Source organism: Erythrolamprus reginae, chromosome Z (assembly GCF_031021105.1).
Source record: "Erythrolamprus reginae isolate rEryReg1 chromosome Z, rEryReg1.hap1, whole genome shotgun sequence".
NCBI lineage: Eukaryota > Metazoa > Chordata > Lepidosauria > Squamata > Dipsadidae > Erythrolamprus > Erythrolamprus reginae.
Genome location: NC_091963.1, coordinates 34800155 through 34820987, shown reverse-complemented (window position 1 = coordinate 34820987; position 20833 = coordinate 34800155). Strand labels below are relative to the sequence as shown.

At 36.2% G+C, this 20833-nt stretch overlaps 1 protein-coding gene across 7 annotated transcripts in view; it reads right to left on the bottom strand.

The window, feature by feature from the left end:
• DYNC1I1 (dynein cytoplasmic 1 intermediate chain 1) overlaps positions 1-20833 on the bottom strand; it is a 229102-nt gene that overhangs the window by 110794 nt on the left and 97475 nt on the right. For all 7 annotated transcript variants that reach the window (XM_070767291.1, XM_070767290.1, XM_070767292.1 and 4 more), the window contains 4 exons: positions 17568-17657; positions 12848-13010; positions 6404-6503; positions 141-266 (listed from right to left, as the gene is read on the bottom strand). In XM_070767291.1, the coding sequence (XP_070623392.1) occupies positions 141-266; positions 6404-6503; positions 12848-13010; positions 17568-17657 (479 nt within the window). The remainder of the gene's footprint in view (positions 1-140; positions 267-6403; positions 6504-12847; positions 13011-17567; positions 17658-20833) is intronic.

Genomic DNA, 20833 nt, shown 5'->3' with positions numbered 1-20833 from the left:
ATTAATATACTTCCTAGTTCCTTTTTTTTCCTTCTGTATCTTCTATTTTTAACTTCAAGCTCTTCTGAATTGTGGACAGATGGGACATACAATAATCCTCAGCACATCTTTCACGAAATAAGCATCTTAAACTCTCTTACCTGGCAGTGAAAAACATACTCAGGAGTTGTTTTTTTGAATTTCATGTTCCAGACCAAGGCTACCCCATCAGGTTCATGTGGAGCATCTTCATTGTTGTTATATGAAGCAACCATCAATTCAGGATACTGTACAGAAAGTAACAGGCAGTTAAATTTGAATACACAGTAGTGGACAAAATGATGTATGTTGAGAAAAAAATCACATAAGCAGATAGGTCCATCCGTCTGTCGAAAGAAAGACAGAATGGTCTCTAGAGTAGAAAACATTCCTACATGACCAAATTTGAAATTAGGAGACTAGTGATGAAGAGACAACCTGTGTTATTGCCTTTATCAGCCAATTCACTCACCTGATTGGAATCCTACATTCACATCTGCTTGACATATGTGGCACTGCTGATGATCGGGAATGGTTAAACTTAAGTGTCTTTGTACACTAGAGCTTTGCAAAATATTCAGAAGGAAGCAAATGCTCTTTCCTCAAAGCATGGACCTTCCCAATGAATAGCTTTGGTCAGCTGCTCTGCTTTAGTGGACCTTACAACAAATGTGAAGTCTGTGCATAATGCCGCCAAGCCATATAGCTACTTTAATACATTCTGTGACATGCACACAACCATTAAATATCTGCATGTGGATGTTTATCCCATTTGGTGCAAAAACTAAAAAAATAAATAAAGAAAAAGCATGGTTTATATTTGAAATTACTAAAATACACAAAAATATAAGGATCTGAAACCCTTCAAGTTTAGCATCTATGTCACACGGCATACAGATATGTGCCCTTGAGAAGTTTGCATGAAGGAACCAACATCCATTTCTCACTTCCTAGTACAGTGATGGCGAACCTTTTTTTCTTCGGGTGCCAAAAGAGTATGGGCTCACGGTATCACACATGCATCAGTGCCCACACCCATAATTCAATGCCTGGGGAGGATGAAAACAGCTTCACATGCCCTCTAGAGACCCTCTGGAGACCGGAAATAGCCTGTTTCCCAACTTCTGGTGGGCCCAGTAGGCTTGTGTTTCACCCTCCCCAGGCTCCAAAGGCTTCCCTGGAGGTTCTCTGGAAGCCAAAAACTGCCTCCCAGAGCTAGCCGGCACACACATGCACACTGGAGCTGAGCTAGGGCAACAGCTCACGTGCCAGCAGATATGGCTCTGTGTGCCACCTGTGGCACCCATGCCATAGGTTCGTCATCACTGTCCTAGTAGCTGATACTAAGAATATGCTGCCTGTGATGCAGGAAACAGTACAGAGTCATCAAGAATAATAGCCACAGAATGATTACTTGATCCTCTATCTAGCTTTTTAAAAAACTATTTAAATTAATGGTTACCACCACATTGGATTGCAACATCTACATTTTGTCCTTAAATTAAAGGTTGTGCTGTTCTTGACAAAATATCAATATAGACTACTGGAATTATATTAACTATTGTAAGTTATACTAACCACTGTAAGGCTTCCCAAGTCATTGAATACAAGGTGTGCAGCAAATAAATTCATAAATAAATAAACTATGATTTGTAATTTTACAAAGGAATTGCCAGCTTTTATCCAACAGACCTTCAATGGCTTTTACTCAAGCACAATAAAAAAAAATTTGTATATGAAGATTCAGTCACTGATCCGTTTCTCTTTACTTTAATGTTTGCTTGACTCCTGCCTTATTAGTCATAGGAATCATATTGCTTTATCTATATCTGTAGTTATTTAATATATTTTTCATTATTTCCTATTTTTACAATGTGAATAAACTTAACTTCTATTACATATTTTACTTAGTTATAATGCACAGAACATTTTAGTAGTATATATTATAAATACATTATATCATGATGGAATGGTGATATAATGTATATTCCATCCTTGCAGTACAAATCTGTGTCTATAAGTATATCTGGATTGGTGTATGAATAAATAGGATTTAGCTCAGATATAGGAGAGCCTTCAATAAAGTTTCATTTGATAAATCTCAGCAGCAGAATAAAATGGTCACTTCAAGCATGAAATTTTGGACACATTAAACAAAATGATTTTTTTCATTGTGCAATTGGTTGGTCTTATGTTTTTTGCAAAGTAAATATTTTATATGTCGATTGCTATAATTAATAAACTGGTTTTGGATTCACACCTTGAATTGGGGAGAAAAACACTGTATATTGTCAAAGCAAAATATTTCAATAAAGCCTCAACAGATAAGCCTGGAAATCTAAAACAGTTTGGAATGAAACTATTGGGGGAAATTAAGTAAAAGTCAAAGGACAGGTTTTATCTGAGGTGACAGCTATTTTCTCAAGTTTTATTTATTTATTTATTTTATTGGATTTATATGCCACCCCTCTCCAAGGACTCGGGGTGGTTCACCATATATAAAAGTACAAAATATAAAAACAAATTCAAATACAAATTCCAATATTAAATAATTTAAAAATCCCATGAATCCAAAACCCATTTTAAAACCATACATACACGCTCACACTCATTCATACACCAATCAACTTCAAAATTAACAGCCAGAGGAAATGTTAAAACTCAAGGTTCCCAGGTCTGCCAGCACAAGTGGGTTTTTAAAGCTTTCCAGAAAGGCCAGGAGAGTGGGGGCAATGCGAATCTCTGGGGGGAGCTGGTTCCAGAGGGTCAGAGCTGCCACAAAGAAGGCCCTTCTCCTAGGGCCTGCCAGCCAGCATTGCTTGGCTGATGGGACCTGGAGAAGGCCGACTCTGTGGGTTTTGACCAGTTGCTGGGATGTATGAGGCTGGAGATGGTCCTGTAGGTATCTTGGTCCTAAGCCATGTAGGGTTTTCCCTCAGGTCTGAACACAACAGGGGGCGCTATACTCATTTCCAATTGATCACCTGTTTGAGAGCTCAGTATAAAAGGAGCTGTCAAACAGGGTCTCAGCTTTTGCTGTCAGCTGAGAGAACGTGCTTGTTAGCTTCCATGTTTGGCAACCTATTAGTCACAATCTGTCAGCAAATAAAACTGTTAGTCTTAAGCCTGGCTTTTCTCAGTCATTTACGCTCCGTTCTGAGAAAAGAACAATGACCATTTGGGACAATAGAAAAGAGAAACTGTCTTTACATATGAAGATATTTTTCATATTTCTACATTTATTTCTGAAGATCAATAACACGAATGCTTATCTACATTATATAATCCTGGTTAACAAAAAATTCCAACGTGTGGCTTTCACTAAGCCATTCAAGCATCATAAGCACTATAGTGTACGAGGCCATATAATTATTCCCAAGTTGGTACTTTTCAATTAAGACAGGACAGTCAGCATAACTATAATATTCTGGAACACTTTTCTCAAACTTTCCGAAAAAAGGAAAGACTGGAGCACATCAAAGTTTATTCTGAGTATGTATGCCTATTTAACTATATGTTTGAAGCATGAAACCTAGGGATCAGAAATGGCGTCAGTGAGAGTAGCTGAGGTGAACATCTAAGAGAGATAAGAGCTGGAAGAAAAGAAGGTGAAACAAGGCCACCCAGAACAAAGAAAGAAGAGACAAAATACCTTGTATACTTGACTGCCTGAGGGAATGAACAATTATATTTTGGCAGTTGCCTTCCAAGTTGGGTTTATCTTGCTGTTGCGGGAATACTATAAATGCTGCTTGTTAAAAAACTATCAGATAAGAATTCCATGTAATTTCCACCCCCTTGAATAGTCCAAGATAAGTTTTTCTTCAGGCTTGTTTCTGATTTCTGTGAAATCCACATAGGCCTATCGGCCACCCACATACTTAGCCATATCTGTTGCAAAATGGATTTAATTAAAACACATGGATGCAAAAACCACACCGGCAATAAAGATGAAGTTACATGCTATAAATAAAAAATGAGCTTCAATATCTTCATTATTTCTCTCAAGCTACATGCAGGTTTGCATCTCTTAGGCCCAGAATAACTGATTAAAAATATACCAAGGCTGTTTGTTATCTTGAGAGTCGACATGTCACATTATTTGTTCCTTTAAGTTAGCATTACAACAATCCATAAAGGCCTGCTACTTGAGCAATAACTTATAAGTAAGCAACTTATAATACAATTGATATTTTTGAGAAATGTCACCAGGACCTTGAATCCACAGTCAGTTTTGTTTGTGCTCTCATGAACGATATAGTCTCAGAAGAAGATGAATAAAAGAAAAAGATTTGGAACAATAACACGACGTAATTGTGGAGAACAAAGTGAACAGGTATTTTTCATGGGATATACAAAAACATTAAAATTAAGACAGAAATAAAAAAAAGCCAATTCAAGAGAATTTGGATTTACAGAAGAGGATTGTTGAAGTTTTGAAGACAGTCGAGATAAAGCATATTAATCATTTGAATGAATTAGGACCAAGATAGTTTTACATAGAAAAAAGGAACAGAGTTTGCTTATAATGAATCAACTCCCCCCGGAGATTAGAACCGCCCCACCCTCCTTGCCTTTCGCAAGCTCCTGAAAACCCACCTATGTTGCCAAGCATGGGGAAACTGATATACCCCTTAGCTACTGTGGTTTTATGTATGGTTTGTTAGGGTTGTGTTATTATTTTTATAATAAGGGTCTGAACTAGCTGACATCTGGATTAGAAAATACCTTGTGTATTGGATTTGTTTATAGTTAATAGTAAAGATTTGGAAAAATAAATTTTATATTTGTTAACTGTTTTACTGGATTGCCACACCTGGATTGGAAAAGAAGATGCTCATTGGATTTCACAATATTTAAAAACAGACCTATGGCATGAAGAGCATTATATCTGTTAAATTAAAAGTGAAGAAATACTGAGACTATTTATATTTGTCATGATGAAAGTGGAAAATCACTTTCTTAGGGATTTTTTTTCTTTCTCCTTTTATCCCTTTCTTTTATTTGTTTTCTTGCACTTTATTTTTTTCTATTTTTCTTTTTAGTTTGTATTATATTTTACCATTATATGTAAAGTTTGAATAGACTTATTATAAAACATAAAGTGCAAATTTAATTCCCAGTACAGGATCTGAACGCCATAAAATAATGTTTATTATCTATTTCTGATATATCTCAATAGGACAAAAGATGTCATGGGATGCTTCTCTATTGTCAATGTAATGAAATACTTCAATGAACAATGATTCTTCCACAAATGAATGCTTGTTTTCTTTTTTCTTTTTTATTAAATTGTTATTATAATACAAGGATTAAAAAGAGCAGGCATATATTGTTGTACATATTGTATCATTTCGCAATGTAATTATTATTTGCGTAGTTCTTGTACTTAAATTCTAAAATACCTTATACAGAGCTGCCCCTAATTCCCCCTCCCTCCCCATTGAACTGTTAGCCTCACAATTCTTTTTTCTTTTGGATATCAATATACAGCTTATGGCATCAGTGGTTGTCAAACATTTGTTCTATCATACAATTAATCTTAAGTTTATTATTATTAGTCTAAATATTAGGTCAAGATTTTTTTTTTATAACCAGGCTATATAAATTTTTAATTGAGTATAAAATGGAAACAGAAATAGTTAAAGGAAATATGATTAGTTGGGCTAAAAATGTAGGACATAACATATATTTAGAACAATGAATGCTTGTTTTCTAATTTCTTTTCCCATTAAGAATACTGAGATATTCTGCATGTAGAACATATTTTCAACAATTAAGTTATACATCCGTTTCCAAGGTTAGATGCCTTCTTACAAATGACCATGTTAATATGGTTATAACCATATGAACTTGTGTGACTTGCTGGCATTTTAAATCTTATTTTCTTTGAACATTCAATATCACAAGTTTTTCTCAATAGCAGCTTGACACATATTATTGTAATCTAAATGGCTGCTCCTCAAAAAGTTAAATCAAAGTACTTGGAATTACTAGCATAGTAGCATGGTTATTTTTTTTATTATCTTTTAGACAGTCTTAGTCCAAATGTGGTGAACAGTTCAACATCTAGTTTAAGTTACATATGTGTTCCAACACCCATGATGATTATAAGAAAGGAAAAAGTAGTTAAATGACCACAAAGTCTATTTGTTTTCTTTACTTAAAACATTTATATAGTTGTCCACTTTTCAGCCAATTTCAAATCTATGATTTAAAATTCAATTCAATTCAATTTATTAGATTTGTATGCCGCCCCTCTCCGAAGACTCGGGGCGGCTCACAACAACGAAATAAACATACAAACATATAAAATCATTTTGAAAACTATAAAACACAACTAGTGAAAACATAAAATATTAAGAAAACAAGTTACAAATCTTACCTGTAGGGACCAATCCATACATGTGACAACACGATGCTTAGACCAATGCTCATCATAAAACTGTCGGCTGAAGGAAAGGTTGGCTCCAGCTTGAACATCTCTACATGGATTTGAACAAGGATTATGTCACTACTTAAAATTAGGACAGACATTTTAAAATAATAATATATGTTTGTATGTTTATTTCGTTGTTGTGAGCCGCCCCGAGTCTTCGGAGAGGGGCGGCATACAAATCTAATTTGCAAATTATTAGTTTATTTATTTATTTATTTATTTATTTATTTATTTATTTATTTATTACTTAGATTTGTATGCCGCCCCTCTCCGAAGACTCGGGGCGGCTCACAACACGTAGAACAAATCATAAATAATGTGACGAGTTTAAAATATTTAAAGATTTAAAAAAGACCCCATATACTAACAGACATACACACAAACATACCATGTATAAATTAAACATGCCCAGGGGGAGATGTTTCAGTTCCCCCATGCCTGACAGCAAAGGTGGGTTTTAAGGAGTTTACGGAAGGCAGGAAGAGTAGGGGCAGTTCTAATCTCCGGGGGGAGTTGGTTCCAGAGGGCCAGTGCCGCCACAGAGAAGGCTCTTCCCCTGGGGCCCACCAACCGACATTGTTTAGTTGACGGGACCCGGAGAAGGCCCACTCTGTGGGACCTAATCGGTCGCTGGGATTCGTGCGGCAGGAGGCGGTCTCGGAGATATTCTCATTGTTTCTCTTATGTACTACATTCCCTTAACTATTTCAGTTTTTTCTGTTACTTAACCTGACCATCTTCTCTGTCCTGTCCATAATTTAAACCAAAGGAAAGTAATAGGTTAGGAATAAATATGTTATATCTAAACAATCTAAACCAGTGTAAAATAACTGTTCTACATTTGTCTACATTCCTTAATTTATTCAGGCAGTAGAAAATCACAAACAATATTGAACCACAGATGAAAATCTATATAGTTTACTTTCTTAATTTAACTTTAACTTCAAACATTTCATACAGTCTTCATTGGACTATATATATATTTAAAAATAGTTTCCAGAGTATGCACAAGTTCAAACTGACTGTTGTTGTTGTGGTTAGCTCACATCCAGCTCTTTGGCCATGGATTTTGAGGAGAATGAATTGGCTCCATCTGGGTATCATAGGCCAATGTACTAACAGAGGAATCATACAGCAATATTGAGGGAGAGTTAGGGCCTGGGGACCCTTCAGAGGCTGCAGATCCCCCAGCTGTGGTAATGTCAGAGTTAAATAAGGAGGGGGATATTGTGGACCCCATATTAGACATGAGAGTTAGAAGAATGCGAGGGAGACAAGAGTATTTCTTGCAACGTAGATCTAGGTGTAGCTTTTTATTATAGCATGGGAAGTTCATCGCAAAAGTTTCACATTTCTTAATGGAGAGAGCAAATATCAGCTGAAGGGAAGTTTTCTCTCTTTAAATCTATTCTGCAACTCTGCAAACGTAGTCTTGAAAAACATTTGTGAGAACCTGTCCATGCCGAGAATTAATGGCTTGAATTTTTTTTTTGGGGGGGGGTGCTTGTTATCAGTTGTGCTGATAATGCTGGACTCTTGGCTGGCTAATTGACATTCCTCTATTTACACTACTGTTTCCAGCACCTTGCTTTGTAAATAGACTATTATACATAATGATTCGGCTTCCCTTCATTTGGGTTTAATTACTGATAATTAACCTGGCTGGACAGAATAGTTGTAATGCTGGGTTTCACATTATATTAGCTAATACATGAACTTCATATAGAAAACTGCTATAGAGGATGTCACATATTTTTCATGATATGAGCATTGTTCATTAATTATTGAACAATATATGATTCGGAAGAAATGAACAAACAAACCACCTTACACAATCTTTCTAAAAGTGTACTTGAATTCTGGCTACAATTCCAAAAATCTTTCAGTCAGTATTATAATTGAAACTGGTATCCCAAAATCTGAAGGACACTAAAAAACGAATAGTTGAGCCCCTATTTCCTTCCTAGGGAATATTTTGAACATATGCTGAATCTTTCGATGTAGATTCAAAAGGTCTACATCTTATGTAAGCTATACATAAGATGTAAAGTTCACATAAGATGTGAAGGAGATGAGAAAAAAATGGATCAAGTAGACACAAGTATAGTCTAGATCAGTGCTTTTCAACCTTTTTTCTTCAGGGGAACCCTTTGGTGTTGCCAGATTTCTGGCGGAACCCTGGTTGAAAAACACTGCATTAAGCTGTACATCCTGAAGCTGAAATATAATTCTTTTATTGGCCAAGTGTGATTGGACACACAAGGAATATGTCTTTGGTGCATATGATCTCAGTGTACATAAAAAAGATACATTTGTCAAGAATCATGAGGTGCAACACTTAATGATTGTCATAGGAGTCAAATAAGCAATGGAGAAACAATCTATATAAATCATAAGGATACAAGCAACAAGTTACAATCATAGTCATAAGTGGGAGATCTGTGATAGGAATGATGAAAAGACTAATAGCAATAGTAATGCAGCCTTAGAAGATGGAGGCAGAATCAGCAAGTACTGCTACCATGTGGGGGTCCGTGGCTGCGAGTAGCAGAGAGAGGGTGAGAGAAAGAGAGAGAGGCTGTGCCGCATACCCTCGCTGGGAATGCCGGGCCTGAGCGGGGCAATAAGGGGAGGCTGTTCACCCATTTTCCCTCCCCATTTTTTGGTGGCTGTGGGGACCGGTGGGAGAGTCAGAGTAAAGGCAAAGCCTGAGTGCATGCCTTCCGCTCCACCTTCCACTCCTTCTGCCCTCTCAGCCCCGAGAATGAGGTAGTGGTAGGACATGCTCGCTTACAGTGTCCTGCGCAGGGAAAAGGAGATAATGAGTTGGCTGCTTGGCCGAGCATGGCGGCATGTACGCAGGCATGGGAAGAAGGCGTGAGGAGGAGTGGGAGAAAACCTTAAGCTGCCTGGCACGCCTTGGCTCTGGACTGGGAAGCTCCAAGTTGGAGGTGCTGGAGAGGCAACCATTCCCGCCTCCTCCTCTTCCTCCTCCTCCTCCTGCCACTACAGCATACGCTTTGGCCCCACTGCTGCAGCGAGGAGCTAGAGTGGCACTGCTGGTGGTGGTGCCAATGCCGCCACCACTGCCACTCCTCCTCCTGCTCGGCGGCAGCTGCTGCTGAGCATGATTGATCTGCCGAACACGAGACAGAGGAAGAGGCTGCCCGCTGCAGAAGCAGGCAGGATTGAAGGTGGGAACTTCCTTGCCTTGCTTTGCCTTGTCTTCTTATTAAACCCTGGCTGGCTCTTGTGGAACCCTTGAGTTCCACAGAACCCTGGTTGAAAAACACTGGTATAGATGGTACCAGGCTCAACAATAGTAACTGCGAGAGGGACATGAAGTCCTAGTGGAGAATCACTTAAACATTGAGCCAGTAGGGTACTGAAGTGCAAAAAAAAAGTCAATGCAGTCTTGGATTGCGTTAATAAAGGAATAGAATCAAGATCCCCCCGGAGATTAGAACTGCCCCTACTCTCCCTGCCTTCCGTAAAGTTCTTAAAACCCACCTTTGTCGTCAGGCATGGGGGAACTGAGACATCTCCCCCGGGCATGTACAATTTATGTATGGTATGTTTGTGTGTGTGCTTGTTAGTATATCGGGGTTCTTTTTTAAACTCTTTAAAAATATTTAAATTTATTTGAAACTATTTGGATTTGTACGATTTGTTTATGCCTGTTGTGAGCCGCCCCGAGTTCACGGAGAGAGGCGCCATACAAATCTAAATAATAAATAAATAAGGTTTAGGTTAGGTTTATTGGATTTATATGCCGCCCCTCTCCGCAAACTCGGGGCGGCTCACAACAATAATAAAAAACAGTACAGTACACAATACCAAATCCAATGCCCACCCATCCAGTTACAATTTAATCTCATAAAACAGTATATATAAAAAACAGGCACACAGTCAATCAATCAACAAAACAACATGGGCAAGGGGGAGGTGTTTTAGTTCCCCCATGCCTGACGGCAAAGGTGGGTCTTAAGGAGTTTACGAAAGGCAGGGAGTGTGGGGGCAATCCTAATCTCAGGGGGGAGCTGGTTCCAGAGGGTCGGGGCCCCCACAGAGAAGGCTCTTCCCCTGGGTCCCGCCAGACGACATTGTTTAGTCGACGGGACCCGGAGAAGGCCAACTCTGTGGGACCTAACCGGTCGCTGGGATTCGTGCGGCAGGAGGCGGTCCCGAAGATATTCTGGTCCGGTGCCATGAAGGGCTTTATAGGTCATAACCAACACTTTGAATTGTGACCGGAAACTGATCGGCAGCCAATGCAGACTGCGGAGTGTTGGAGTGATATGGGCATACTTGGAGAAGCCCATAATTGCTCTCGCAGCTGCATTCTGCACGATCTGAAGTTTCCGAACACTTTTCAAAGGTAGCCCCATGTAGAGAGCGTTACAGTAGTTGAATAAATAAATAAATAAATAAATAAATAAATAAATAAATAAATAAATAACTCATGTGAAATGTTAATACAACTTTATAATGCGGAGAGGGGCGGCATACAAATCCAACAAATAAATAAATAAAAATAAATAAATAAATAAATAAATCCAGTTTTGATTGCCAAAACTGTAAAATGATGTTAAGGCACAAGAAAGGGTACAGAGAAGAGCAACAAAGATTAGGGGATTGAAGGCAATAACATACGAAGAACAATTGCAAGAATTAGATATGTCTAACTCAATGAAAAGAAGAACTGGAGATGACATGGTAGCAATGTTTCAATATTTATGGGTTGCGACAAAGAAAAGGGGATTAACCTAGACTCCAAAACACCTGAAGGCAGGACAGGAAGCAAGGGGTATAAATTAATCAAGCAAAGAACCAAACTAGGACTAAAGAGAAAGTTCCTGACCGTTAGAACAATTAATCAATGGAAAAACTTGCCTCTGGAAGTTGTCGGTGCTCCAACACTTGGGATTTTAAAGAAGAGATCAGGTTTCCTACTTGAACAAGGGGTTAGAATAGAAGACCTCCAAAGTCCCTTCCAACTCTGTTATTCTGCTATATCTTATAATGCTGGTTTCAATTACAATAATATAATTATGGTGGTTAGAATGTAGAAGTGAAGACTACTTCTGATAACTGCCAGTTGTCTGCAGTTTGGCATTTCAAATCTCACTAGGCTCAAGGTTGACTCACTTTCCACATTCCGAGGTGGATAAAATGAAAACTCAAATTGTTGGGGGCAATACGATGACTCTATAAACTGCTTAGAGAGGGCTGTAAAGTGCTATATAAATCTAAGTGCTATTGCTATTGCTAATGACTGGAAGATTATGAGAGTAGTCTAGAACTGACTTCTACTTTGTGGAAGATTGTTTTAGCCGGTTGGTTGTTAATTTGTTCTGAATCATTTTGTTCTTTTTAGCAGTTTTATATTCTGTAAAGAGTCCTGAGTCCTTCGGGATTGGGCGGCAAAGAAGTCAAACAAACAAACAAACAAAGTGTGTTTATGTACAGACAAACATAATTTATAGAGTATAGCCTGTAGTATCACTCAAAGTGCAAAAGTGATATTTTAATGCTGTGTGCCTTTCAGTTTAGAGTCTAGAAGATGTATTTTATCTAAATCAGTACAGTGATCTCTCGATTATCGCGAGGGTTCCATTCCAAGACCTCTCGCGATAATCGATTTTTCGCGATGTAGGGTTGCGCAAGTAAAAACACCATCTGCGCATGCGCGCCCTTTTTTTCATGGCTGCGCATGCGCAGATGGTGGAGGTGGGGAGCGACGAAAGTGCGGAAGCCGACAGATTGCTTTGAATGTCGGCTGCCCCCGCCCCCCCAGCACCCGCTCGCCCGCCGTTCGCCGCTCGCCCGCCCTTCACCCGGCCATCCGCCGTTCGCTCGCTGCTCACCCGGCCACCTGGGTTCGGGGGGGTGCTGGGAAGCCCCCCAGGCTGGCTGCGACCTTTTAAAACAGCCGCGCCGCTTCCCTGAAGCCAAACGCGGAAGTGGTGGTTTTTTTAATTAATATTTTTTTAAAAATCGCGATATAGCGTTTTGCGAAGATCGAGATCGCGAAACTCGAGGGATCACTGTATTTCTCAAACTTGGCAACTTTAATATTTATGGACTTCAATTTGCAGTATCCCCCAACCATCTTAAAGTTGGTAAATTTTAAAAGCACTAATCTAGATAAAATCTAGTATATTCATTTCTTCTCTGTTTCAATATGTTACAATAAGATTATGCAGGATAAAGACAATTGTGAACCTTGAAAGCCACTAGAATCCAGTAAATCTATTTTATTACATTATTGAACTCAGAAAGTTTATCCCTACTGATGTACTGAACACTGCTCTCTGTAAGTCACAAATTACCATTTAATTTATTGACCGGGTTTGTTTTTTATTTTTTAAAAAGGAGGGGAGCACTGACCCATCTTTTTCCTCTACATCCCGGCCACTGTAGTCAAAGAAAATGTCAGAATCTTCAGCTAGGGCTCGTTCAATCACCCGTATTGTCCGATCAAAAAACATGAGGAATTCTTCTGAATGTAGAATCTGTTGCTTTTCTTCCTCCGTCAATTCTCTAGGAGGAGCTTCCAAAAGAATATTGGCAGCATTAAACATACAAGCATTTAAATATTTCCAGATGAATCTAACTTTTCAGAAAAGAAATGAGATCTTCCTATGAAACCTATAGTAAAATTGGTACAACTGGATGGTTTGCTGCCTTCGAAAGGAAAAAAAAATGAATTCATTAATATAGCACTACATAATCTTAGACTGTGGCTTCTATACCAAAAACATCCTATATCTTGCACATTTATTATTAAGAATAAAATAATTAAGATCACACACAAAATAAAATTCACATTCAGATTTCTGGAAATACTTTTGATTGATGCTTAGTACCTATTCAAGCTTGCAAAGACAGTGAAACACGCTTAACAAAAAAGTAGTCTTAAATGTTTTTTTTCAATTATGGAAGTTATCTTCAATTTCAATTAATAAACCAAACAAATCCTAAAATGTTCTTAAAATAAGAAGTTGAGCTTGATTCCTGATAGCTAAACCCTACTCATGTAGGGTTTTTTGGCAATAAATTGAAAATAGCTTATTGTTGCTTTCTTCTGGGTTTTTTTTCTGCCTGGGATTTAGAGATTACTTCCTATCCAGTTTTAACAAGGTATAACCCTATTTTTTTCAAATTGAATGCTGGTCAGATGTGTGCTGACATCCAGCTAGATTAAAGTATTCTTAACTGATTAAAATGCATGCTTTGGTGCATTTATCATTAAAAGAAGTTACACAAAGAAAAGATCTTGGAACCAGTTTTATAACATTGGATCTTTCTGATTACTGAAAACTTGTCATGCTCAATTTTTTGAAAGTATTAGTAGAAATTCAGTTTAAAATACAGGGACCAGTATTTGAAAAATTATAGAGGTAGAAGTTAGAAAATATATTTAATACAGAAATATGTTCCAAAATATCATTACCATGGCATGATGATAAATTATAGACTGTAAAACTGAATGAAATATTTTTTAGACAGGGATCCCACTGTAATTCCAAAGAAACCAAATATTTTCTTATTATGCCCATAAACATTTCCATCCTTCTTCTTTGCTTAATACCTAAATTAAATCTAAAGGCTCCTTACCCTGTTTTATTAATTTAGGTCATCCTAAAACAAACAATGCCCTGCTATCTCTTTTGAATTATTTCTATTATGTTTGAAATAAGTGGATGTAAGTGAATTCATCCCATATACCCCAGATAATTGTAGGTAAGAAAATGGATAATAGATCATACATTGCATTGTAACATCAGGGGACCTATATTCACCATACAAATTAGCACCAATCAAAAAGGCTTCAGATAGGTAAAACAAGGACAAAGGGAAATAGCCTTTACCCAAAAGTGGTATTATTGATAAGGTTCGTATTTGATACTAAACCATAATCAAGTTTCTTAGATTTTGACATAGCATAATGTACAATCCTAAGACTATATAGATGTAAGACAGAGCCTTTCAAGCTTCATGGCACCCTTTTTACACAGTGCCTCAGGTTGCACTTTGTCTGGCAGATGTCAAAGTATCATCGTCTTTCCCACAAAAATTTAAAATATCCCATGGTGTTCCTCTAAGTTCACTGTGAGCAGTTGTGGCTATAGAGCATATTTCATAGTTTAGCATTAATTGAATCAAGACACTGCACCTTTTTCAACAAACCATATTTGAACACAATCAATGTGTATGGTATGATTACAAAAATATAATTTCAGCCTTAGTAATTGAACATTAACTTTACCACTCTTTCTATTGTTTTTAAACATGAAAATCCTGTAAGAAAAGCATAGAACATGAGGGATAGAAATCAATTCTGTTTAATGTTTTGGCAAAATAACTTTTATTTTAATGGCACAATCATTGCAAACAACAGGTATCTAGAAATTAAAATTAGCTGTTATTATGTATAAACATGAAGGCATAATTGTTTTAGACAATGGACAAAATGTAAACAAGAAATGAAACCTAAAATTTGTGCATGACCTCGATGACTCTGGATCTCCATACGTAGCGCTTTTAAAATACATGTTATTCTAAGCATGAAATCATATGCTTTTTAAAGACCTCAGACCAGGAAAACTTTTGTGGAAACTTGAAAAGCTGTACCAATTAGTATCAATCTACAGGATGTAGCAACTCTCTATATTTTTTGTTACTGTTACTATTCAAATGGACAGGGTAAAATAGCAAATGTAGCAGATAATATTTCACAGAATGTCCTTTTTTTCTTTTAGAAATATTCAGATTTTTGTTTAATGGGTCTACTTCCTTTAAAAAAAAACAACCCCAGGTTCTAATATTTTGAATTAGTAAACAATTTTAATTTGGATGAAAATTTTACAGGAAAGTTTTTTTCAAAACCAAGATTCACAATGGAAGGACTGATCCAGCTTTTAGAAATATGAATAGTACTGCTAAATATCTATTAGAAACTCTGCAAAAAAATTTTTTTTGGAAAGGGTATTTTGCTTTGCATGGAAAAGGAAATCTGGGCATTTTATGCCAACATAAACATGCATTTCATCTATTACTAATTTTCAGGAAAGCCCTTAATTAAGAATAAATATTGTTGAACTCGGTAACAGCAGGAAATATTAATTGTAATACATGTATTTCCTCTAACATGCTTGTAATCACTGTCTTAAAGCAAAAACAAAAGTTACAAAGTCAGAAAAGGAAGGTCTGTATGATGGAATTATGTGATTAAAAACATTAAGAAAACTGAAAAGTTTAGTGAAAGACTATCTATGCTTCCACATAATTATTTATATGATAATTCTATTCCTATGTATTTGTGGATAAACCTTTAAATCCACAATATTCTCAGTGACATGAAACTAATATTTTCCATTTCAAATGCCGGATGGCTAAGAGGAAAAATACTTTCTGCATGTAGATGGGAACATTTATAAGATTGCTGATTCTTATGTTCTATGCTCAAGCAATGGCTTTCATAAAAAGAGTCAGCAATGAGCCCAGATTTAATTATCCTGAGATAAATTTCATGAGAAAAAATTACACGTTTCACCCCTCTTATGGGACTAGATTTTATGGTGATAAGCTTTTTCGAAATATTGAAATGGTACAAAAGAAATTTAAATGGTACAAAAGGAAGTGAGGCAGCTAACTGAAACTCAACCAACTTTGTGTCAGTTCCAGTGTCAGTTTCAATTTATTATTTTCTTTTCAGTTGCTAAAATATTAACATCCTCACAAAGTACTGCTGTCTTTGATTCAACTACCAGACTTCCTTTTTAAACCTGCGGTCTGATTGTCTCAAAAACTATTACTACCAAAAAGAAAAGAAAGAATGGGGGGGGGGGGTTTACAACTATCATTTGCTTGAAATCTGGCTTAAGAAGACAAGAAGAGGAGCCAGAGGCAACACAAAACACTTCAACTAGACTAAACTATAACAAAAAAGAGATGATGTTAGTTATGGCTATCCTTCAAATACAGCTGAGGTATACATAGAAGTCACTTGCGAGCCCGTGAAAAGCTAAAATAAATATATATCTTTCAGGAGTCTATTTAACTTGGCTTTTAAAAAGTATTCACTCATAATTCACTACGTCATCTTCCAGAGATACACGAATTATGGTTTCTTTTATGTGGCGAGGAAAGGAAACTTGACCCAAATCTCAACCACAGTTGAACAACTGAGTATAGTTCTTCTGCTCTTACTAAGATTATTGGCTTCTCTGCAGATAAGAAGAGTTGCACTGAAGTGAGCAGAATCTCTTTAAGTGTAAGTTTAGATTAATAGAGTTTGGGTATACCCACACTAGTTATTAGTGCTAAAGGCAAAAGGTGAAATCTAGGAAACTGCTTTTGATATGCTCAGACCATTTGTCCATTGAGTTTATTCTGACCCATAACTGCCCTCCAGATTCAAAACTTCTCCACACTAGTAGAATCTACCCAATCTTTTTAAACTGTAAATGCCATGGACAATTCTTGGCCCTTCTCTCTAGAAATGTATTTTGTTATTTGATTTATAAACTGCCCTGGCAAGCAGTCAAGCTAGCTAAGATGAAACAAAATATGAAAAAAATAACTTGAACAATGGCATAGATATTTAAAAGCATCTCAGATCGATAAGCCTGTCCAAAAAAAAGAGTCAGGTTTCTAAATGCTTGAGAGAACTCCCAAAGTACATTTCATAGTCAAAGCAATGACTATGACTATCCTACATGTCAGAAAGATGGGCCTTTGACCACGAGGCATCTATTAATTTAAATAACTCTAGACTAGAACATTAAAAAATACAAAACTGTAATATATTTCTAGGTTTAGCAGAATTCAGATCATTCAGCTAACTTCTTTTTATAAATCATCCAAAAAAAGATAGATTTTAGACTTGTGGTTATAATCTTAAGCATATACAGTATATATTTATTTTATTCAAATTATTTATAGGGTTACTCAGCACATAGATGCAACAGAAGGTGACTTAATAGGGCTTAAACCATAAAAAGAAACCCATAACAAAACATATAGTGACACAATACAGCTTAGTGAGAGCAAAGCCTAATGGATGAACATCAAGTATTTAATCCCAAACAACCTAATTACATACCTTCCTTCACATCTTGTGTCTTTTCTTGAGTTTCTATCTCAGCATCATTTTGAGCTTTCAGTTCCACCAATTCATCATCTTCCTCATCCTCTACAAAACAAAAGGGAGCCATATTGAAATTGAATTTGGAGAATCAATATGTGAAGGCTTACACAATCCAAAAAGTAAAGAAGTTTGGGTATAATAATATAATGCTTGAACAATGAAAAACCATGTGGGCAAGGAGTTTCAAATTTACATTAAATGATAATTTAAAAGAAAAATCAACACTATTGATATTTATCACCAGATAAATCGCCAAATCTTCAAATGTATATTAGAAATATAAATTGCTTTATCATCTTTGTCTATGATAAAGCAAAAAATACTGGAGTAAGATTCATATTTTAATATAGAAGATTCTTAAAGTGAATATAAAAATAAAAATAGAGACTTAGAGCCTTAATGGACAAAGGGAAATGGAACTTTGTTTATTGCAAAAAAAATACTTTATGAAGAAAAATGGAGATCGAATAAATAAATAAATATTTAATTCCTACAATGGATGATTGGCTAGAAAAAAATATTGGAACTTGCAGAAATGACTAAATTGACTGATTTAATCAAATAAAAGAACATATTTAATTTGTTTCTATTTGAAACTACTTCTGGATTTTGAGCTTGAGATGAGGAAAAAATGAAACTTTAACTTTGGGTTTGCTTATTTGATAAGTTCGTTTGTCATAGAAATGGCTAGCAGAAAACTAGAAAGTTATTATTATTATTATTGTTATTGTTATTTATTAGATTTGTATGCTACCCCTCTCTGTAGACTCCGTTGAGTCTGCAAAGTTAATATCTTATCAAACTGTTTTAAAAAGTTGGAAGTCAATGCTTTTTTTCTTTTTTATTCTTTTCCCACTTTCCTACTATTTTTATTTTTATATATTTTATATCCTGATAAATTTAATTTTAAAAATCTGAAAAAAGAAAAAGAAGAACTAAAATGGAATCAGAAGTTATTATTACTTCCATTCAAGATACAGCTAATTAGACTACCTGAAGGATTATGTCGACATCTGGGCACCAAACTTTAAAAAGGATCACACAATCTGGATGTCTAATATTCTCAAAAAGGCAATGAAATAATCTGGAAATTAGAAATTTACGCCCTATAGAAAAACTAAAGGAACTGGACATATTTAACCTTGAGGAAAGAAAAACAACAGATTAAATATTACAGCACTTTTCAAAAACTTGAAAAAAAATGTGATAAAGAAGTCAAAGTCTATTCTGTTTTCTTTCAGAGAACCCAATGTAGAATAATGAATTAATTTATGAATCATGAATCAACAAGAAGGTAGGTTACAATTAAATGTTATAGATCACAGCAGGACAGGAGGTTCTCTTCTACAGAAAATCATCTGCCTGGAATATATTTTTCAGGATCCTACACTGAGCAATAATTGAAAGCAACAGCCTAAATGTCCCCTTTCAAACCTAGGAATCTGGTTTTTTTCTACAATTTCTCCAGCAGGCCCTTCAAATAGGAATGTGGCTAGACCTGATTATTCTCTAATCACTTTGCCTCATTCATGGAATTTTACATAGATTACAACATTATTTTCTTTTCAATACTCTCCCATCTGTTCCTACTATTTCTTCTATCAGAAAAATCATTACAGCAGAAATGCAAGAAATGTAATATTTCTGGCAGATTTTAATATTAATTTTATTTATTTATTTGCCTCTTTAGAATTTTTTTTTTTACTTAAAAATGTGAAATATATACACTGCTCAAAAAAAATAAAGGGAACACTTAAACAACACAATATAACTCCAAGTAAATCAAACTTCTGTGAAATCAAACTGTCCACTTAGGAAGCAACACTGATTGACAATCAATTTCACAAGCTGTTGTACACATTCAACTTTGTACAGAACAAAGTATTCAGTGAGCATATTTCATTCATTCAGATCTAAGATGTGTTATTTGAGTGTTCCCTTTATTTTTTTGAGCAGTATATATATATGTCAAGAACATAACTGAGTTTCAAAAATACTACTTTTTCTTAAAGAATACACATACTCAATTATTATCAGATATATTTATTTACTCTGCAGCTCTTGATGTATTCCATTACCATGAGACATGCAGTAAATGTTTCCATATTTGACATTGTTTTACATTGTGATATGAAAATTTTTATGTATATAGAAGACAATGGCTTTTTAATAAACCAACCTAGGAACAAAACAGTCAAAAGCTTCAAATATTGTTAAATTAAGCGCCTGCTATTTTCTCTTCGTGCAGCATACTGCCAGTCTCAGTGATCTTAAGTTTGAATTTTTGTCCCTGAGATTCTTCTTTGCCACCAAAATAAAAGGGAAGGAAGGGGGGAAAACATGTTCCAATTTTAGTCTGGCAACTACTTTACAAAGGGACACCTGTTATTCAAACAATCCAATTCTCGGTAGATTAATTCTTCTTTTGACCTACAACAAAGGGTTAAATACAATACTGACCCCAGGTCAGATGCTACTGACAAGTAAACAGGATCAGCACAGTTCTGAAAAGTGACCATCACCACCCAACTTGAGATGACAGCAACTGGGAGGTACATTTAGTGTTTAAGAGTGGCTCAGCATTAATATGAATTTAATGAGGACTGAAAATTGACACGTCAACTACTACGAACAGATGTTTTACTGCCCTTCTTTGACCTATGCAAATTATGCTTGCCTTGCTTTCACTTCTTCTACTCATATATGTTTCCTTTTCCTGTTTGGTTATGTTTACCTTAAATTATATGAAAGTTTTGCGACTCCAGCTGATATCCACTACCAATTATATCCTCATAAGCCCAACTGAGTACATTTGAGGAAGGAAGTAATGCTGTAGCTCAGTGGTAAGCTTGTCTATTGCATCTGTGAGGTCCTGGATAGAGCTCCTGGCTCCAATTTAAAGGCTCTAAAATAGAACGCCTCCCTTAGGCATAAAGCCAGTTGGATGACTGTGAACCAGTCGTTCCCTCTCGGCCCTAGGAAGAACCACTTCCCAAAACATTGCCAGCAGAACTGCCTGGATATTAGTCATGTGGTCACCAGGTGTCAGGGTGACTTGAAGGACCATTAGAAGAACATTAAAATAGAACATCCTCTTCCACTCAAACAGCTTATTTTGGTGAATCATCTGGCTGAAGTACCAGATTTCTTTATTTGATTGCGTAATGGAGTTGAAATAGAATTATCCAGCCATTGCTAATACCTATAATAAGCAAGACATC